The sequence below is a fragment of the Clarias gariepinus genome, chromosome 2, assembly GCF_024256425.1.
Source record: "Clarias gariepinus isolate MV-2021 ecotype Netherlands chromosome 2, CGAR_prim_01v2, whole genome shotgun sequence".
Taxonomy (NCBI): Eukaryota; Metazoa; Chordata; class Actinopteri; order Siluriformes; family Clariidae; genus Clarias; species Clarias gariepinus.
Genome location: NC_071101.1, coordinates 36295814 through 36317316, shown reverse-complemented (window position 1 = coordinate 36317316; position 21503 = coordinate 36295814). Strand labels below are relative to the sequence as shown.

The 21503-nt window shown below is 38.6% G+C and overlaps 1 protein-coding gene across 1 annotated transcript in view; it reads left to right on the top strand.

Annotated features, from left to right (window-relative positions):
- The window catches only part of vta1 (vesicle (multivesicular body) trafficking 1), a 29330-nt gene that overhangs the window by 4968 nt on the left and 2859 nt on the right, over nt 1-21503 (top strand). Inside the window, exons 3-7 of the mRNA XM_053477679.1 lie at nt 9820-9947; nt 10523-10598; nt 17037-17148; nt 18072-18266; nt 18441-18518. Coding sequence (XP_053333654.1) covers nt 9820-9947; nt 10523-10598; nt 17037-17148; nt 18072-18266; nt 18441-18518 — 589 coding nt within the window. The remainder of the gene's footprint in view (nt 1-9819; nt 9948-10522; nt 10599-17036; nt 17149-18071; nt 18267-18440; nt 18519-21503) is intronic.

Genomic DNA, 21503 nt, shown 5'->3' with positions numbered 1-21503 from the left:
GAGAAACTCATGGTGTGGCCACCATCCTCCCCTGACCTCAACCCCATTGAGAACCTTTGGAGCATCAAAACAGCAGCTCTGGGAGGCTATTCTAACATCCTGCAAAAAAATTCAAGCAGAAACTGTCCAAAAACTTCCAAGTTTAATGAATGCAAGAATTGTGAAGGTGATATAAAATAAGCGGTCCTATGTTAAGATGTAACATGCCCTGTTAGGATGTTTTTGATTTAAATAGCTTTTGATTTCAGTAAATATGAGCTCGTAATGCTGCAAATTCAACAAAAGCCTATTTTCAGTTCTTTACAACCTATCAAATGTTTTAACTCTTGTGCATAATAATTTGGAACAGTGCATTTTTATTTTTATTATTATTATTTTTTTGAATAAATATTATCATTAGGAGGTTTAATATAAATTATACCCTAATGGTTGATGACTTAAAAATTTTACTGATTGTCATTTGCAATGACTAATTATGAAAATCAGAGAAAAATATCATTTGCGTAATAATTTGGAACATGGTGTAGTAAATATATTTATTTAAATTATATTTATTTATATTAAAGTGTGACAAACATGCAAAAAAATAAGAAATAAGAGAGCAAACACCACTGTACAGTAGCTGCCTCAGACAAAGCGGAATTGAGCCTGCCCATGATTCACAGCTCTAATAATAATCCTAAAGGATTAATCAACCGATCACATGGAAGTTGCTTCAATGCATTTAGGGGTGTGGTCCTGGTCAACACAATCTCCTGAACTCCAAACTGAATGTCAGAATGGAAAAGAAAGGTGATTTAAGCAATTTTGAGCGTGGCATGGTTGTTGGTACCAGACGGGCCGGTCTGAGTATTTCACAATCTGCTCGGTTACTGGGATTTTCACACACAACCATTTCTAGGGTTTACAAAGAATGGTGTGAAAATGGAAAAACATCCAGTATGCGGCAGTCCTGTGGGCGAAAATGCCTTGTTGAATGGCCGACTGATTCAAGCTGATAAAAGAGCAACTTTGACTGAAATAACCACTCGTTACAACTGAGGTATGCAGCAAAGCATTTGTGAAGCACAACCTTGAGGCGGATGGGCTTCAACAGCAGAAGACCCCACCGGGTACCACTCATCTCCACTACAGATAGGAAAAAGAGGCTACAATTTGCACAAGCTCACCAAAATTGGACAGTTGAAGACTGTAAAAATGTTGCCTGGTCTGAGTCTCGATTTCTGTTGAGACATTCAAATGGTAGAGTCAGAATTTGGCGTAAACAGAATGAGAACATGGATACATCATGTCTTGTTACCACTGTGCAGACTGGTGGTGGTGGTGTATTGGTGTGGGAATGTTTTCTTTAGGCACACTTTAGGCCCCTTAGTGCCAATGATTCAAACATTGCTTCTGACCACGTCCATCCCTTTATGACCACCATGTACGCATCCTCTAATCGCTACTTCCAGCAGGATAATGCACCATGTCACAAAGCTCGAATCATTTCAAATTGGTTTCTTGAACATGACAATGAGTTCACTGTACTAAAATGGCCCCCACAGTCACCAGATCTCAACCCAATAGAGCAGCTTTGGGATGTGGTGGAACGAGAGCTTCGTGCCCTGGATGTGCATCCCACAAATCTCCATCAACTGCAAGATGCTATCCTATCAATACGGGCCAACATTTCTAAAATATGCTTTTAGTACCTTGTTGAATCAATGCCACATAGAATTAAGGCAGTTCTGAAGGCGAAAGGGGGTCAAACACCGTATTAGTATAGTGTTCCTAATGATCCTTTAGGTGAGTGTATATTTTTTAGAGAGAGTTTATGTAGCTATTTAGCAAAACATGACGTTTGCAGGTATAGAGAATAACAGAGGCGTATATCTGAACAAGTGGGGTTTGGAAATAAGCTGTAAATATGTTGGCCTGGAATTATGGCCTGGAGTAACACAGACAATAGATTAGGGTGGCAAACAAATGGCTGGACAGTGGAATTAAGACACTGATGAAATGCTGATAATATGTGATGCTTGATGCTGTCAGTCAGACACTCATGATGAAATATTTAATTATATCTGCTGTAGAGTTGCTGTCAAACCTGACCCTTTGCACATGAATTCAAATCCTTGTTTATTGACTCTGTCTGAACACAACACACCACACAATCTCTACACTGAACATGCAGTGAACATTTAGGATGCATGAAATTAGGATTTGGACAGAATGGATTTTTTTTAGAGCCTTGTGTTATCTGTATTACAAAATTTCACAGCTGGTTCATGCAAAGAAAATTCATGTGTGCAAATCTGTAAGAGAAGTATGTTCATGTTTGTTGACTCATTCCTAAAGTAGTTGTAGAAATGTGTGGAATTAAACAATTTCTGATTTTTTTAAAATGATTATTTATGGTCTGAAAGCTAAAACTTCTGACACAGTGTGTCCACATGCTTCGTTCATGGTCTAGTGAAGCTCATCTGCTTGGGTCTTGTTGTTCTTAAAAAATACAGGGCTTCTTTAGTAACAAATTAGAAATGGCTTCAGTGGTCCTCTGTATTCGAGGGAGTTGTAATCGGCCCCAGGGAGAGTCCCTGCATAATGACAAGGTCTGGCCTGGGAACTTTTCCTTTGGACCCAGTCGCTAATGACACACATTCACCCACCCCACTATTTAACAGCCGATCTACTGTCCCGAAAGCTGTCCTGATGGTGAGTAATCTTAATTTCGGAAAATCCTCAATAAGAGAGAGTTCAGAGTCCAATACAGCTACAGCTGTATTGGACTCTAAACTCTTTTTGATGACGTCCATTTCCAGCACGCAGTAAAAGTATGGTTTACATTGTATATTTGTGTCAAATTTCTGTGTATAGAAGGCTCACCTTTTTGAACTTATGAGTGTGCTCCCGAAACGGAACTCATTCGAAAGTCTTAGACCTAGTGTGTTAGAAAAATCTAACCTTTAACTTAAATGAATAAAAAAAAATACAAACAATCCATGACTAAAAAAAACTATTGTTTCTAACAATTCCAATAAAAATAAATGTAACTGAAGTATTTTTGTTATTTTTACTGTAGTTAAAAGATGATCAAGAGTATCTAGAAACTATAAATTAATCATTCAATTCAATTTTATTTGTATAGCGCTTTTAAACAGGTGACATTGTCTCAGCTGCTTCACACAATCAAAAGAATTATTTAAGTTTGTATGAAATGTAAATGTGTATGAATCAAAATGATAAGACTGTCCCTGACAAGCCGAGGACTTCGGCGACATTGGCAAGGAAAAACTCCCTGAGATAGCAATAGGAAGAAACCTTGAGAAGAAACTTTAATTTATGACTTCCTGTTTCCCTCTGGTATACAGTAAATATGACAAGACACAGAGGCCTGTTTCCCTTATAAATTCTTCAACATTCAAGTAAGATGTGTGTCGACCTTCATAAGACAGGCAATGGCTACAAGACATAGCCACTTGCCTAAACTTGCCCATATATATGGTCAGAGGAGTCATTAAGAATTTTAAAACCACTGGAACTAGGCTGGACGAGGACCAAAGTTTAATTTGCCACCCCGCACAGTAAGTAGGATGGTAAGAGAAGTAAAAAAAGCGTTCAAAGCTTACTGTTGGAGAACTGCATCAAATAGTGGCATCTTGGGATCAGAAAGCTTCCATGAATTTTCTTTGCATGAACAATCATCAGACACTATTTACATGTCAACAAGGCATCAACATAAATCTCTGGAGTTTGCTAAGCAGTACTGGGACTTCAACTCGGACTGTGTGCTGTGGTCAAATGAGACTAAGAACTAAGAAAAGCTTTATGGCAACAAACACACTGTCTGGCATAAAACAAAAGATGAGTTGTCATTGGGTCTTTCTGCAGGGGAAAAAAAAATGGCGAAATATACACAAAAATAGTTTAGCAAAAACAAATTTAAGCTTCTCCCATAGCCATCTCTGTCCCCAGACCTCAACCCAAATGAAAACCAATTGGGTAAGCTGAAAAAAAAAAAGTGTGCATAAGAGAGGACACAGGAATCTGGATGATTTAAAAAGATTGTGCAAAGAGGAATGGTCAAAGATCCCTCCATCTTTATTTTCCAATCTCATTAAGTATTATAGGAGGAGATTAAGTGATTTCGCAAAAGGGGGTTATAAAAAGTATTAACATCAGGAGTGTCAATAATGGTGGCGGTGGCACACAAGATTTTATGTAAAAAATAATAATTATATATATATATATATATATATATATATATATATATATATATATATATACAGTTGTGTTCAAAATTATTCAACCCCCACTGAAATTGAGTGTTTTGGCCAGTTTGACATTGATTTTGATCATTTCAGTCATCTTGTTTACAATTAAATCAAAAAGGCACTTGTGAGTCAAACAAATATAACATAACATTTATTAATGAAATAACCACAAATGTCTTTTCTGTGCTCACATAAGTGACATTCATTCTTGTACTTAGTACAACATCCTTTTCCAGTTATAACAGCTTTTAAACGTGAAGCATAGCTTGACACAAATGTCTTGCAGCGATCTATGGGTATCTTAGTCCATTCTTCATGGGCAAAAGCCTCCAGGTTAGTTGCACGCTGCAACTGCTTTCTTTAAGTCCCACCAGAGGTTCTCAATCGGATTTAAGTCTGGTGACTGCGATGGTTACTCCAAAATTTTCCAGCCTTTAATCTGCAACCATGCTCTAGTGAACTTGGAGGTATGCTTGGGATCATTGTCCTGTTGAAAGGTCCAACCTCTCCCAAGCCTCAGGTTTGTGACGGACTGCATAATATTTTTTTCCAATATCTCCTGGTACTGAAGAGAATTCATGGTACCTTGCACACGCTGAAACTTCCCTGTACCTGCAGAAGCAAAAAGGCCCCAAAGCATGATTGACCCCCCGCCATGCTTCACAGTAGGCAAGGTGTTCTTTTCTTCATAGGCCTTGTTCTTCCTCCTCCAAACATAGCGTTGATCCATGGGCCCAATTTTGTTACATCAGTCCACAGAACACTATCCCAAAACTTTTGTGGTTTGTCCACATGACTTTTGGCATACTGCAGTCGACTCTTCTTATTCTTTGGAGACAGCAAGGGGGTGTGCCTGGGAGTTCTGGCATGGAGGCCTTCATTACGCAGTGTGCGCCTTATTGTCTGAGCTGAAACTTCAGTACCCGCATCTGACAAATCTTTTTTCAGTTCCTCAGCAGTCACACGGGGACTTTTCTCCACTTTGCGCTTCAGGTAGCGCACAGCAGTCGAAGTCAGCATCTTCTTTCTGCCACGACCAGGTAGCGTTTCAACAGTGCCCTTTGCCTTGAATTTGCGAATGATGCTTCCTATGGTGTCTCTTGGAATGTTTAACATCTTTGCAATCTTCTTATAGCCATTGCCCTTCCTGTGAAGAGAAATCACCTCTTCTCTTGTCTTCCTGGACCATTCTCTTGACTTCACCATATTTGTAAACACACCAGTAAATGTCTAGAAGGAGCTGAGTATCACAGTCATTTTAAATCTGCCTAATTGGTGCTTATTATGCTTGATTGCTGCTCGTTGACATCCACAGGTGTTTTCAATACCTGATCGAAAACACTTGAATGAACCTCTGTTCTTAAGAGTAGTTGGTCTTTAAGAGGTTGAATAATTGTGTCAATGAAGAAATCACAAAAAAAAAACATTTAATACTGTATTACAAAAACAATTGATGTCATGCTATTTGCACCACACGCTGCATCTGCAAAGCCAACAGCATTGTGGCTGATCGGACACACCCCTCTCACACACACTTCACACTCCTGCCATCTGGAAAAAGGTACCGAAGCATTCGGGCACACACATCCAGACTGTGCAACAGCTTTTTTCCACAAGCCATCCATCTCCTCAACAAAAAGGGACTGAACTGATAAACACACACACACACACACACACACACACACACACACACACACACACACACACACAAACATTATCACTCAGCTTAACTCAACTACATCAATACATCAAAACATTGAGACTGGACTGACTAATCAACACAAGCGCAGACACACTGACCTACACCACCAAACTATCGTACACACATCTGTAAATGCCTCACTGTTTATCTCTTTTGCACAATATGCATTACTTTTTGCACAAATCTCAATTCTTGCTGCTATGTTTTACTACCTCAACACCATATTTTATGTTCTGATATGTCGTTGTTGTCGCACTGTGACTTTGTTGTTGCTCGTTTGCACATTTGCACGTGCACTTTATGTTGTCTGTTGTCTGTAAAACCTGTAGATAGTCTTTTAGTTAGTTAGTCTTTAGTTAGTTTTTGTTAATTTATGTTGTAATTTATGTTAGGACTATCTGTCTTGTCTCTGCTAGCCAGCTAACTAGGCCTCTTAGTAAGCTAGTTTAGCTTCTCTGTTAATTTATGTTGTAAGTTTATGTTGCATGTAGCACTTTGGTCCTGGAGGAACGTTGTTTCGTTTCACTGTGTACTAACTGTATATGGTTGAAGTGACAATAAAGCCAACTTGAACTTGATTTGGTTCTTTAAAAAGTCCTTGCAAGACTTCATTCTGAACACAATTACAAATGTACACTGAGTTCCCTAAAACCTTTTACAGCATTGGGGGTTGAATAATTTTGAACACAACTATATTTGCTTCCCACTGAATAATTGTATTTCAATTAAATATTGCCAATAATTGTGGAGGGCATTGTTGGCTGTGTACTGTGTTTATTACAAAAGTAATAATTAATAAGAATTATATGAATGTTTACCAATGAAAGTCAGACAGTGCTTTGCAACCATGCTTTAACAGAATTATTTAAAAAAATAAATTTATGGATTAGGCCTAGACAAAAATGATGGCACACCTAGAAAAGACTAAAAATAATGTGACCAAAGGGACATGTTAATTCAAGGTGTGTCCACTAATTATTGTATCTTATCTTGTAATCAGTCAGTGGGACTATATATAGGGCTCCAGGTAGTCACTGTGTTGTTTGGTGACATGGTGTGTACCACACTTAACATGGACCAGAGAAAGGGAAGGAAAGAGTTGTCTCAGGAGATTCGAAGGAAAAAATAGACAAGCATGTTAAGGGTAAAGGCTATAAGACCATCTCTCAACAGCTAGATGTTCCTGTGACTAAAGTTGCACATATTATTTAGAAATTTATTTAAGATCCATGGGGCTGTAGCCAACGTCCATGGACGTGGCTGTAGAAGGAAAATTGATGACAAATCAGAGATGGATTATCCGAATGGTAACAGAAGAGCCCAAAAAGACTTCTAAAGATGAACATCAGCGTCAGATTGCACCATCCGTTGTTGTTTGAACCAAAGTGACTACATGGGAGACGACCAAGGAGGACACTATTGTTGAAAACAAATCATAAAAAAGCCAGACTGGAATATGTCAACTACATGTTGATAAGCCACAAAGCTTCGGGGAGAATGTCCTATTGACAGATGAGACAGAAATGGAACTTTTTGCCAAGGCACATCAGCTCTATATTCACAGATGGGAAAAATGAGGCATATCAAGAAAAGAACTAAAGTAGTGTCCCTACTGTAAACATGGAGGAGGCTCTGTTATGTTCTGGGGCTACTTTGCTGCATCTGGCACAGGGTGTCTTGAATCTGTGCGCAGGGTACAACATAATCTTAAGACTATCAAGGGATTCTAGAGAGAAATATGCTGGCCAGTGTCAGAAAGCTTGGTCTGGTGCTTGGTCTCAGGTCATGCATCTTGCAACAGGTCAGTGACCCAAAACACACAGCTAAAAATACCCAAGAATGGCTAAGAGAGAAACATTTGACTATTCTAAAGTAGCCTTTTATGAGTCTTGACTTTAATCCTATTGAGCATCTTTGGAAGGAGCTGAAACATTCCGTCTGGAAAAGGCACCCTTCAAAGCGAAAACAACTGGACAAGTTTGCTCATAAGGAGTGGGCCAAAATACCTGCGGAGAGGTGCAGAAGTCTCATTGACAGTTACAGAAATCATTTCATTGCAGTGATTGCCTCAAAAGGTTGTGCAACAAACTATTAATTTAGGGGTGCTACATTTTTGTCTAGGCCTGTTCCATGAGTTTATTTTTAAATAATTCAGTTGAAGCATGATTGAAAAGCAATGTCTGACTTTCATTGGTTAACATTCATAAAATTATTTATTATTACTTTTGTAAGTTATTAAAACATTAAAGTTATAAAGAGCAATAAAGATATATATTGGATGTCAATATTTGGAGTGAAACTCTTTGCTTAAAATCAGGAGTTTTAGACCCAGATTTGTGTAGTTTTATAAGAAAACAACTGTTGGGTTTTACTGAGCTTGCTGGAGCTTATGAGTTCTTCTGGTAACTTTGTCACAAATCCCAGGAGCGTATATAAGGTTTTTTATTTCCATATGAAAACTGGTCTGTCTTGGGCAATCTTTTTTTTTTTTATTTACAGCCGTGCATATATTCTTCTGTAATGTTATTTATTTATAAATTTGGAAGTTATATATCGAAATACGGAATGATTTTGTACATAATTATGCAGACATAATAAATATATATATAACAAAATTGGTACAGCAAATAATATGGTGCCTAAGACTTTTTTCACAGATAAATTTGACCAGTCTGGTGGCCAGTCTTTATTGATTGCACATTCCACCAGTAAGAGCAGAGTGTAAAGGTTTAATTAGCAGAGTAGCAGTTTTGCTTAAAATATTGCAATGCACACATTATGGGTGACATATTAAAGTTCAAAGGAAAACAAATTGTTGGTGCAAGACAGCAAGTATTTGTGATCTATCAAGAGCCACGGTATCCAGGGTAATGTCAGCATACCACCAAAAAGGACGAACCACATCCAACAGGAGTAACTGTGGACACAAGAGGTAGCTGTCTGAAAGGGATGCCCAGGTACTAACCTGGATTGTATCCAAAAAACATAAAACCACAGCTGCCCAACTTACTGCAGAATTAAATGTGCACCTCAACTCTCCTGTTTCCAAAACTGTTCGTCGGGAGCTCCACAGGGTCAATGTACATGTCCGGGCTGCTATAGCCAAATCTTTGGTCACTCATGCCAATGGCAAACGTCGGTTTACGACTAGCAGCGAAAATCTTGGGCTGTGGACAATGTGAAACATGTATTGTTCTCTTATGAGCAATATCATGGCATTCACTAGGCCCAATACTTGTGATAGATTCTTTACTATAGATAGAAGAAAAATCCCTCTGGCCACTGCGCAGGACTTGTATTTGTCATTCCCAAAATAAATTGATGCTAAATTGGCTGCGAAAGGAGGCCCTATATCATACTAAGGAATTATTGTGGTCTAAAACGAGGTGTTTCAGTTTCATTGTTCAACCCCTGTGTGTGTGTGTGTGTGTATATATATATATATATATATATATATATATATATATATATATATACACACACCTCGTGGGTAACTCTATATAATTAGCCAAATGAAACAGTGAAACATGACTTCTCACATACACACACAAACTCACAGGTATACAGTAACTTGTCTTTAGTATGCTAATCATGATGTGAGTTTTCAGAAAACTAATTACATTGGGATTTTGGAGAGGAATTGGGAGGTGTCCATGCCTCACATATATCAATGAGTCCCACAGAGCCCGGGCAGCTCATGAAATTGTCCAGCAGCATGGATATATTTTCCACACACTTCAGTATGTACTGCCCCCAACACATTCCAGAGAAATCCTACGTTCTTTTTTGCCTCGTAACCCAATGGCAATGTTTTGACAAATACTTTAACCAGCTGTTTTGTGCTTTTTGTGTTTGTTGCAGATGAAGCAAGAGCTCAGCACCAATGAGTCCATCTCCCAGGAGATTGTAGGCAACGCCCATATTGAGAACTACGCCTTAAAAATGTTCCTTTATGCAGACAATGAAGATCGCTCAGGTCGCTTCCATAAGTAAGCTGGGAAACTAAATATTTAGTAATTTTATTCAGGACTTAAGTTCCCAGAAAGTCTTCCCAGGATATATTTTCTGCACTCTTCCCTTTTAAGTTCTGGGGAAACCTGTGAGCGCTTAATATATTCAAGATTCAAGATTCAAAAAACTTTATTAATCCCAGAGGGAAACTGCTTCGTTAATAGCGTTAGAACATTAATCGACAGGCTATTGTCCAGCAAGGCAGTGGCAAAACAGTAACTCACTTACATGGACACTAAAATGGCATGTACAAAAGAATAACGTAAAATAAAGTGAGTTTGATCTGATAGGTGTGTCGGCTCTGGCATAAACATCCATTCTGTGGGGCTCTGAGACCTGTGTTAACTTGTTAATGAAATATATATGAAAATATGGGCCCTTAATAGTTCCCTGCTCAGGTTCCTTTACTCATAATTTTCTGTAGTATACTATAGCAACAGTGCTCATGGCAATGTAACTTTTGTGTATGCCTTTTTCAGTATATTTGTTGCATATACAGTAAGAAAGACTTGTCTATATATACATAGAGCTTCCTCTTTTCTTTTTTTATCAGGAATATGATCAAGTCTTTCTACACTTCAAGCCTACTGTTTGACGTACTTTCTGTGTTTGGTGAGCTGTCAGAAGAGGTAAGGAAACTAAGATAAAGCTTTAGCTTAAAGTTTTATTTGAAGTCAGATGATGTTCTGGCAACGCTGCTTCAGCACTCCAAAAATCTACGCACTTTTTTTTTTTTTTTTTTTTTTGAGAATCTGGCTGGATTGTTCTGACTGAACCACGAGTATTCAGGCTTCTTTTACTGTCATACTTATAATATTTACAATACACAGTGCACATGTGTGCATTGCACTCTGTGTGTGTTATCTCAATGAATTAGAATAAGTTTTTTTTTTTCAATAATTTAATTCATAAAATTTAACACGCATGTATAGATTGATTAAACACCGACTGATAAATTTCAAGTGTTTATTTCTTTTAATTTTCAAAACACATATTTTTAACACAGAAATGTCGGACCACAAATAAGCCTGAACATGTACAGCACTCAATATTTGGACAGGGCTTTCTTTGCATGAATTACCTGGTCTAAGGGCAAAAAGGAGTGGAATGTTGCTCAGTGGGCCAGATTCCTCTTTTCAGATGAAAGTCAATTTTGCATTTCATTTGGAAATCTAGGTCCCAAAATCTGGAGGAGGAGAGAAGAAGCACAGAATGCAAGTTGCTCGAAGTACAGTATAAAGTTTGCAGTCAGTGGTGGTTTGGGGAGCCATGTCATCTGCTGATGTTGGTCCACTGTGTTTGATCAGGTTCATGGTTAGCACAACTGTCTACCAGGAAGTTTTAGAGCACTTCATGCTTCCCTCTGCTGACCAGCTTTATGGAGATGCTGATTTTATATTCCAGCAGGACTTGCCAAAAGTACAAATAACTGGTTAAAGGACCATCCCTGTGCCTGATTGCCCATCAAACTCACCCGACCTAAACCTCATAGAGAATCTATGGGCTGTTGTAAAGAAGAAGAAGCGAGACACCAGACCCAACAACACAGAAGAGCTGAAGGCCTAAGTTCCATCATACCTCAGCAGTGAAATTTGTATACAATGTAAAAAGGGTATGAATCAAAATGATAAGATTGTCCCTGATGAGCAAGCCGAGGACAACGGCGACAGTGGTAAGGAAAAAATCCCTCAGATGGCAATAGGAAGAAACGTTGAGAGGAACCAGACTCCCAGAAACCCATCCTCATTTGGGTGATAATGGAAAGCAGAGATTGATCTACAGACATGCTTTGTGTTAGAAGGCTGGAAGTTCAGTAGAAATGAGAATGGAAATTGGATATACAGTGGAACCTCGGATTACGAGTAACGCGGTTTACGAGTGTTCCGCAAGACGAGCAACGATTATTATTCATTTTTGACTTGAAAAACGAGCATTGTCTTAGTTTACGAGCATGGAGTATCATGTTTCACGCATGCGCTTCTTGTTTTGACACCGAGCGTCACATCATCACAAGTGAGCCAACGGTTTTTCTCTCTTTTGCAGCGGAATTGTAGGTAATCGTCTCTCCTGCTGGGTGAATACACACGCTGTGTGTGTGTGTGTGTGTGTGTGTGTGTGTGTGTGTGTGTGTGTGTGTGTGTGTGTGTGTAATGTGCGTGCGCACAGACACATTAATGGAGAGACCGTTTTTTAAAACCGTTTAAAAATTAGCAAGGAACATCGCTAGGCACACTCGCGTGAGTGCATACTAACGGGATCACTACTGTAAAGTAAAACAATAACAACAAAAAATTAAAAATTAAACAACAGAGAAGAGTTTGTGTGTTTGTTTGGTAACCTGAGAGAAGGGGGCTGTAAATGCGAGCGAGCTCCCCTCCAGCCCCCCTTCTTTCAGGTTGCCAGGGGTAGCTCAGTGATTAAGGCATTGGTCTACGGTTCGGAAGATCCCAGGTTCAAACCCCACAACCACCAAGTTGCCACTGTTGGGCCCTTGAGCAAGGCCCTTAACCCTCAACTGCTCAGATTTGTAATGAGATAAAAATGTAAGTCGCTCTGGATAAGAGCATCTGCCAACTGCCTAAATGTAAATGTAAAGGTTGCCAAACAAACACGGGAGGCTAATCTCAGAGCGTCGCGGATGATTTTATCCGCGGCTTCTGGTTGGGAAATGTTCTAATAGTCTTTTTTTCCACGGTATTATCCGGTAGTTTCCCAATGAATCCCACAACTGCTTCCGTAAACACGCTGACGTCATCATCGGAGCTGTTTCTGAACATGTCCCAGTCTGCGTCATCGAGTGCGTCCTGTAACGCGTCAATTTGAACATGTCAAAACTGTGTCCAGAGTGTCATTATTTTGTTTGAGCAATATTATCTAACACAGCCACAGGCCACTGACAAACACATGAACATAATGAATAGGACATGTGACTTTGCATGGTTAAAGATGACCGCTATTATTGCTTAAGGTGTACTCACTTTTGTTGGCAGCTATTTTGACAATAATGACAGTATGTTGAGTATGTTATACAAGCTGCACATTGAGTACTCTAAGATATATCCAAGTTTCATTTCTATGGTATTGTCCTTTAAAGAAAATTTAATAAAATGTTTGCTGAAATAGGAGGTGTGTCTCTGTGTATACTTGTAACACATTAAGTTTACTGAAAGTAAAAACAGTTGAAAGTCAGAGGACGTTTCTTTTTTTGCTGAGTGTATATATATATATATATATATATATATATATTTTTTTTTTTTTGCAAGTTCACTTACTTAAAAATCATGTAGGGGTTTACAATTTTTAGTATAGGTGCATTTCCATTGTAAAAGACAAAATTAAAAATGAAAAATCCGGAAATCACATTGTATGATTTTTGATTTATTTATTTTAACAATTTATTTGTGAATTACTGTGTCAAATAAGTATTTGATCCCTTGCTTATCAGCCAGATTTCTGTCCCTTAAAGACCTGTTACTTACTGTGTATTTGTGTGTGTGTCTGTGTGTGCGTGTGTAGTCTTATGCAAAAGTGGAAATGGAAAAAATGCACAATATTTTTAGCAAACATTGAAGCATAGTTACTTTTTGTGTCATAAATTGAACAAAACATTATTGTGGCACTGTGAGAGAGAGACTGTTAACATCTTTCAGTTAAGAAAAAATCTGTTAAAAAACAAAATCTGTTATTTATCAAGGGGTGCTTAAACTTTTGCACAAGACTATATATATAAACGACACAAAAGATAATAAGACAATGTACAAGAGGCATCATTGTTAGGAAAAAATTATTATTCATCTTTTGTTTACATTTGAACAAAAAGTGCCATGTCCAAAATTATTCATACCCTTCTTGATTATAAATAAAAAAGCATTTATTGGCTATTACAGCAAACAAATGCTTCCTATAATTGCTGACCAGCTTTTTGCATGTCTCCACTGGTATTTTTGCTCATTTATCTTTAGCCACGAGCTCCAACTCTTTGAGTTTGGAGGGTCTCCTTGCCATCTTCAGCTCCCTCCACAGATTTTCAATTGGATTTAAGTCAGGACTCTGGCTGGGCCACTGCAAAACATTATATATATATATATATATATATATATATATATATATATATATATATATACTCAGCAAAAAAAGAAACTGTGTATTTCAACAATAATTTGTAAAAATCCAAATAACTTTTTACAGATCTTCATTGTAAAAGGTTTAAACAATATTTTCCATGCATGTTCAATTAACCATAATCAATTAATTAACCTGTGGAATGGTCGTTAACACTTTAACAGCTTACAGAAAGTAGGCATTTAAGGTCACAGTTCTAAAAACGCAGGACACTAAAGAGACTTGTCTACCGACTGTGAAAAACACCCAAAGAAAGATGCCCAGGGTCCCTGCTCATCTGCGTGAACGTGCATTAGGCATGCTGCAGGGAGGCATGAGAACTGCTGATGTGGCTAGGGCAATAAATTGCCATGTCCGCACTGTGAGACGCCTAAGACAGCGCTACAGGGAGACAGGAAGGACAGCTGATCATCCTCGCAGTGGAAGACCACGTGTAACAACACCTGCACAGGATCGGTACATCCGAATATCACACCTGCGTGACAGGTACAGGATGGCCACAACAACTGCCCGAGTCACACCAGGAACACACAATCCCTCCATCAGTGCTCAGACTGTCTGCAATAGGCAGTCCATGAGGAGGAGATGCACTGCAGTACTTCAAGCAGCTGGTGGCCACACCAGATACTGACTGGTACTTTTGATTTTGAGCCTCCCTTCATTCAGGGACACATTGTGAAACATTTTTAGTTTTTGTCTTATAGTGTTGATTTTTTTAGTGTTCATACAAATATTTACACATTAAGTTTACTGAAAGTAAAAACAGTTGAAAGTCAGAGGACGTTTTTTTTTTTTTGCTGAGTGTATATATATATATATATATATATATATATATATTGCAAGTTCACTTACTTAAAAATCATGAAGTATAAAAAAATTAAAAATTTTTAGTATAGGTGCATTTCCATTGTAAAAGACAAAATTAAAAAAGAAAAATCCAGAAATCACATTGTATGATTTTTGAACAATTTATTTGTGAATTACTGCGTCAAATAAGTATTTGATCCCTTGCTTATCAGCCAGATTTCTGTCCCTTAAAGACCTGTTATTTGGCTTTTACAGTAAATAGTCCAGCTACACTCTGCTCATGATTCTAAATTAGTGGCACCTGTTTAAGGTCGTTAGCTGTCATAAAGACGCCTGTGCACCCCACAATCAGTCTAAGTAGCAACATGGGCAAAACCAAAGTGCTGTCAAAAGACACGAGACAAAATTGTAGACATTCACAAAGCTGGAAAGTGCTACTGGGCAATTGCCAAGCAGCTTGGAAAATGGCAGAGCCTAATGATGTCATTGCCCCTTAAACTGGGGCCCCATGAAAAATCTCTCCTTGTGGGGTATCAATGATGCTAAAAATGGTCAAGAATCAGCCCAGAACTACACGGGAGGAGCTGGTCAATGCCGTGAAGAGACCTGGGACCATTGTTTTCAAGGCTACCATCAGTAATACATTAAGACGTCATGGTTTAAAATCTTGCATTGCACGGAAGGTTCCCCTGCTTAAGTCAGGCCGGTCTGAAGTTTGCCAGGGACCATCTGGATGATCCAAATGAAACATGGGAGAAAGTCCTGTGGTCAGATGAGTAAAAGTAGAACTTTCCCAATAATACCATACCTACAGTGAAGCATGGGGCTAGAAGCATTGTTAATAATTGTTAACAAGGGCTTCTGTACCAAAAATATATTTTTTTTGACTCAAGTAATTAACTACTTATTTGTCACAGTAATTCACAAGTAAATTGTTAAAAAAAATCATACAATTAGATTTCCTGAGCTTTCTTGCAAAATCACAGGGTGATCAAATACTTATTCACCTGACTGTATATACAGTACAGTGTGTGTGTGTGTGTGTGTGTGTGTGTGTGTGTGTGTGTGTGTGTGTGTGTGTACATATATATATATATATATATATATATATATATATATATATATATATATATACATATATACACACACACACACACACAACACACACACATTGTGTCTGTCTGTGTTTGTGTGCAGAAAAATAAAAAAAGAAGAAATATTTGAATGTATGACTTTGTGTATAAATATACAAAAAAAACATCATATATTAAAATTGTTATTGGACTGTCTTTTGGTCTAATTATGGCAGGCATTCGCTATGGCATCATTTTGATTATTTCCATCTAGAAGCATCAAAGGTTCTCAATGCAGTTGAGGTCTGGAATTAAGGCCTGTGGTCCAGTTTAGGTGTAAAAATGATGCATTATGCAACCTAAATCATTCTTTCACAATTTGAGCCCAATGAATTTTGGCGTTCTCATCTTGGAATATGCCCATCCCATCAGCGAAGAAAAAAAATCGTCTAATGACAAAGCCTGGTCCTCTAGTATATTCAGGTAGTCAGCTGACCTCATTTTTGGGCACATAACGTTGCTGAACTTAGACCTACTGACCAACGGAAGCGACCCCAGATTTTAATACTGTCCCCACAGACTTATACATGCATGATGCAAGACTTAATCCACCTCTTTTCTTACCCTAATGTGCCCATCAATCTGAAACAGAAAAAAATCTGGAATTATCAAACCATATATCCTTTTTTAACTGCATTTCATTGACTCTGTACATGTACTCTGCACAATGAGTTAAATCTTATCTAATCTGTTCCACAGTCCATTCTTTCTGCTCCCTAGCAAATTAAAACCTTTTTTCTCATAAGCCTACACAGCAGTTTGTTCCCAATTGAGTTCTCTTGCATAGTGCGTGTAGAAATACTTTTGCATTTACTATTCAACTTAGCCAGCCTCTCGATCTTCAAACCTTTATGGGTTATCTCCTATAGCTCCTGTTATGGTTCCATGGCATTGCTTATTGTAATCATTTATCAGTGACACATTCACTTTCTCTGCACCCCCCTCTAACCCCCCCCCCCTCTAACCCCCCCCCCCCCCCCCCCCCCCCGGACACCTCTTCCCCAGAACGTTCAACACAGAAAGTATGCTAGATGGAAGGCGACCTACATTCACAACTGCCTAAAGAGTGGTGAGACGCCTCAGGCAGGCCCTATCGGCATGGAAGGGGAAGCATATGGTAAGTTTTGATCAGCACCTCCTTGCACAAACAACCATGACTATGACTCCTGTTAGGAAAATATACACAGGCCTGAGTCTTTTCTTCATGTACAGAGTGTTAGGTAAAAAAACTGTTAGCTTATTGTACACATTATCAGATTCTAACTAAAGTAGTTATTAAGGGTATAATGACTATATACAATCTATATATTGAACACACATGGAAAAGTGCAAACAGAAATAAATAAACTTTTTGTGCACTGCTTATAAAGTATGAATGCCAATAATTTTTTTAGTTTAAAAGAGAGAGCACTTCATGTTAGTCACTTATGTCATTAATGTTGTAGGGTTTAGTCTAAGGATCCTGTAGGATTTGTGCAAAGGCACTGAGTTTCTTGTATGAATCAGATAAAGCTAAACCACCATGTAAGTCCATATTTTTCCGCTTTCCGCAACATCTGCTGGGCGGATTGTGTTTAAACTAAATTCTGCAGGTCAGAGATGAAGTCATGGTCTTATGGATCCTCAGGGACACACACACCGAACCACATCTAATGTGCAGAGACCCCGCGTGTGGGTTTATCTCATAGCACTTTTGTTGATAAATTATTATATATTAATATTATTATAATTAATAATATGGCTCCATAGCGTTCCTGTGTACAATTAATCTCTCTTGCTCTAGAAAAATTCTTCCTAAGTCTTTTAATAGGGAGCTGATTGGTTGTTTAGTGAAACAAGCAATGAAAGTGATGTCGTAAATGTGAGATATTGTTGTGTCTCTGGATCTCACGGCAAACAAACATTCAGAACATTTATGACCTTATGATCATACCATGAGGCCAGTTGTCTTTGTTAACAGACCTGGGTCACTAAACATATTCCTAGACTTGAAATTTTGCCACACTAGCCAGTGTTGATGTGTACCTGCTCTCCACACAGACGATGAGTTCGGTGCTGAAGCTGGTGCTCCATCTCACCCTACTCTCAGTACACCTCAGTCGCATTCCTCCTCCAGTGCAGATTTGGCAGACCAAGGATCGTTGTCTATACCTCCACCAAACTATAGCACCATCCAGGTTCCTCCTGGCTCTCACGCACCAGCAAACACACCTGCAGATCTTCCAAATACAGCAGGTAAAGCCTGAACTTCATCTTGTCATTCCTCTGTCTGTCTCCCGGTCTTACTTCTTCACTGGTGTGGTATGTTAAGCAGATTTCTTAGCTTGTATTTTCCTTAGACTTTGCTGTGTCAGTTTTCAGGTGCTGTTGTAGCTCCAATATGATGATTAATGAATGTTTCCTGTTTAGCTGAGCAAACGAAACCAGTTCCTGTTCCTCGGATTGTGCCGGTGGCTGAGCCCATGCCTGTCAACATCACCCAACAAGGTACGATACAAAGCTGATCACTTATAGTGACAGAGACAGACCTTTCTCTCTGTGCACATGGCTTCAGGGTGTCTGGTGGAAACAGTGATCTTGAGAGACAAAAATCATTTAATTAAAGAAAATGATGACTGAACATTACATCATTTTGGTTAGTTAATTTATAAAAACAAATTTTATTGTGTGTTGTCTTTCATTCTTTAACCTCCTACGAGTTGTCTAGGTACATGTACTGTATTATATTTTAAAAACTGCAGTGGAACCTCAGATTGTGAGTAACCTGATTTGCGAGAGTTCTGCAAGACGAGCAAAATTTTAAAATTCATTTTGGCTTGTCAAACAAGCGAGTCTTGATTTATGAGTACCAAGTATCATCGAGTATCATGCTCTTCTTGTTTTGACACCGAGCATCATGTGATCACAACTGAGCCAATGGTTTTTCTCTCTCTCGTGCTGCAGAATTGTGGGTAATCGTCTTACATGCACGGTCTTAGTGCGTGTGTGCCACTTATATAGTTAACATCTGTGCACGCGTGTACTGTTTACTATAACACTATGAGCTTAAGTGCACACCTATAGCATCTTTTATTTTGTGCGTGTGTGAAAAAGTTGTCTTTCACACATAACCTTTAATGCGCGTGTGTACTGTTTTATATCATAACGTGTGTGTGTGTGTGTGTGTGTGTGTGTGTGTAAAGCAAGTGTCATTGGAGAGGTTCCTGGTTAAAGGTCATGTTTTTCTCTCTCTGTCAGACTGCACTGATTCCATTAGTGTACACACACACTCTAACGGAAACACTGCTCTGTTGCGAATCTTTTCAAAGGTAATGTGCAGTTTTCCGATAAAGCAGTGTTTTTCGGTAAAGCAGAGGAGGGAGAGGGCTACTGTATAAGACGGGAGGAGAGAGGGAGGGAGGGAGTCATTTCTTCTCTTGTCTTACTTTAGCCTTACACACACGCACACACACAAACAGCGTGCACAAACACACTAATGGAAACACTTATCTTTTCTGGATTTATTTTTACTTTTTTCGAAGGTAAAGTGCAGGTTAAGTTGTTTTATTTTTACTTTATATTTGGTATTAATTATTTTTATATATTTATTTTTTAGGGTAGTGGAATGAATAATATGAGTTTTCATTATTTCTTATGGGGTAAATCTGCTTTGATATACAAGTGTTTTGATATACTGTACAAACACACTTCTGGAACGAATTATGCTTGCAACCCAAGGTTCCACTGTTTATTATTATTATTATTAATTATTATTATTATTATTATTATTATTATTATATTGCCTGATGAAGCATCACACCTCAGGTCTTACTAAGGTATTCAATATGGCAATAGAATCTTCTAGAAAACCTGCCAATTTTGACTTTTGATCAGTGAATTAAATAAGTCCCAGTTTGACTTGAACCCCTTTATTTTTGAAATTATATTAAAAGATGGTAATACAGCTTATATATGTATATATTTTAAAGAGACCTTTATCTTAGACTGTTTCTCCTTTTCCTGAACTGTGACCCTAATTGCTTTGACCCTGGTGTTTTATAAATTCATTCATTCGTCCGTTTATTCATTCATTCACTCATTTGACAAACATTAGGCCATTACACACCCACAATTACAGGTCAAAACTAAACCATTTTTATTTGGGTGCATCAAGCCTAATAATATACGATCTTTAATGATTTTACACAAAACAGGAGAATGAAACATATAGTACACTTATAAAGTTTTTTTCCCTCTGCTCCTGCCGTGCCTTCCCTCACAGTCTACCCGAGGTGATGTCTTCTTTTTCTAAACCTCATTTTTTAAATGAAAGACTTTCCAGTCTCCTGGCTCGCGCACAAACTAAAATCAGGGTACCAGTGAGGTTAATTGGCCCACATTGTGTCTTTTAGTTTGGAATCATAGGACGATTCCATATTTTATGGGACAATTGGCAACCCTAATTGGCAGTGACCAATTTGGCATTGACCAAATGTTTATCAACAACAGTAACCTAGAGCTCAGGGGAAAAGGTGGGACACAAACTTAATAGGGTTGCAGCCCATTCCATGGCACAAGTGCACTCCAACACAACAAAGTGTTTTATTGATTGTCCAAAGTAGCTACATTTAGCTTTGATGACACTTGGCAAACTTGGAATGCTTTTAATTCACAAATGTGCATTGTAAAAAAATATTTTGTGACATCTCATGGCTTCTTAATGTGCTTTAGACCATCAGTCATCTTGTGCAGAGGAAGTGTGGTTACTGAGTCAGTAGAACTCTTAATGCTACTACAACTTCTTCTTTGTCTTTCGGCTGTTCCCTTTCAGGGGTCGCCACAGCGAATCATTTGCCTCCATCTAACCCTATCCTCTGCATCCTCTTCTCTCACACCAACTAACTTCATGTCCTCTCTCACTGCATCCATAAATCTCCTCTTTGGTCCTTCTCTAGACCTCCTGCCTGGCAGTTTCAACCTCAGCATCCTTCTACCGATATACTCACACTCTCTCCCCTGAACATGTCCAAACCACCTCAATCTGGCCTCTCTGACTTTATCTCCAAAACATCCAACGTGGGTTGTCGCTCTGATAAACTCATTCTTGATCCTATTCATCCTTGTCACTCCCAAAGAGAACCTCAACATCTTCAGCTCTGCTACCCCCAACTCTGCCTCCTGTCTTTTCTTCAGCGCCACTGTCTCTAAGCCGTAGAGCATTGCTGGTCTCACCACTGTCCTGTACACCTTTCCTTTCATTCTCGCTGATACTCTTTTATCGCACAACACACCTGACACTTTTCTCCACCCATTCCAACCTGCCTGTACCCGCCTCTTCACCTCCTTTGAACACTCTCCGTTGCTCTGGACCGTTGACCCTAAGTACTTAAAATCCTGCACCTTCTTTACCTCTGCTCCCTGTAGCCTCACCGATCCTCCTGGGTCCCTCTCATTTACACAGATGTATTCCGTCTTGCTGCGGCTAACCTTCAT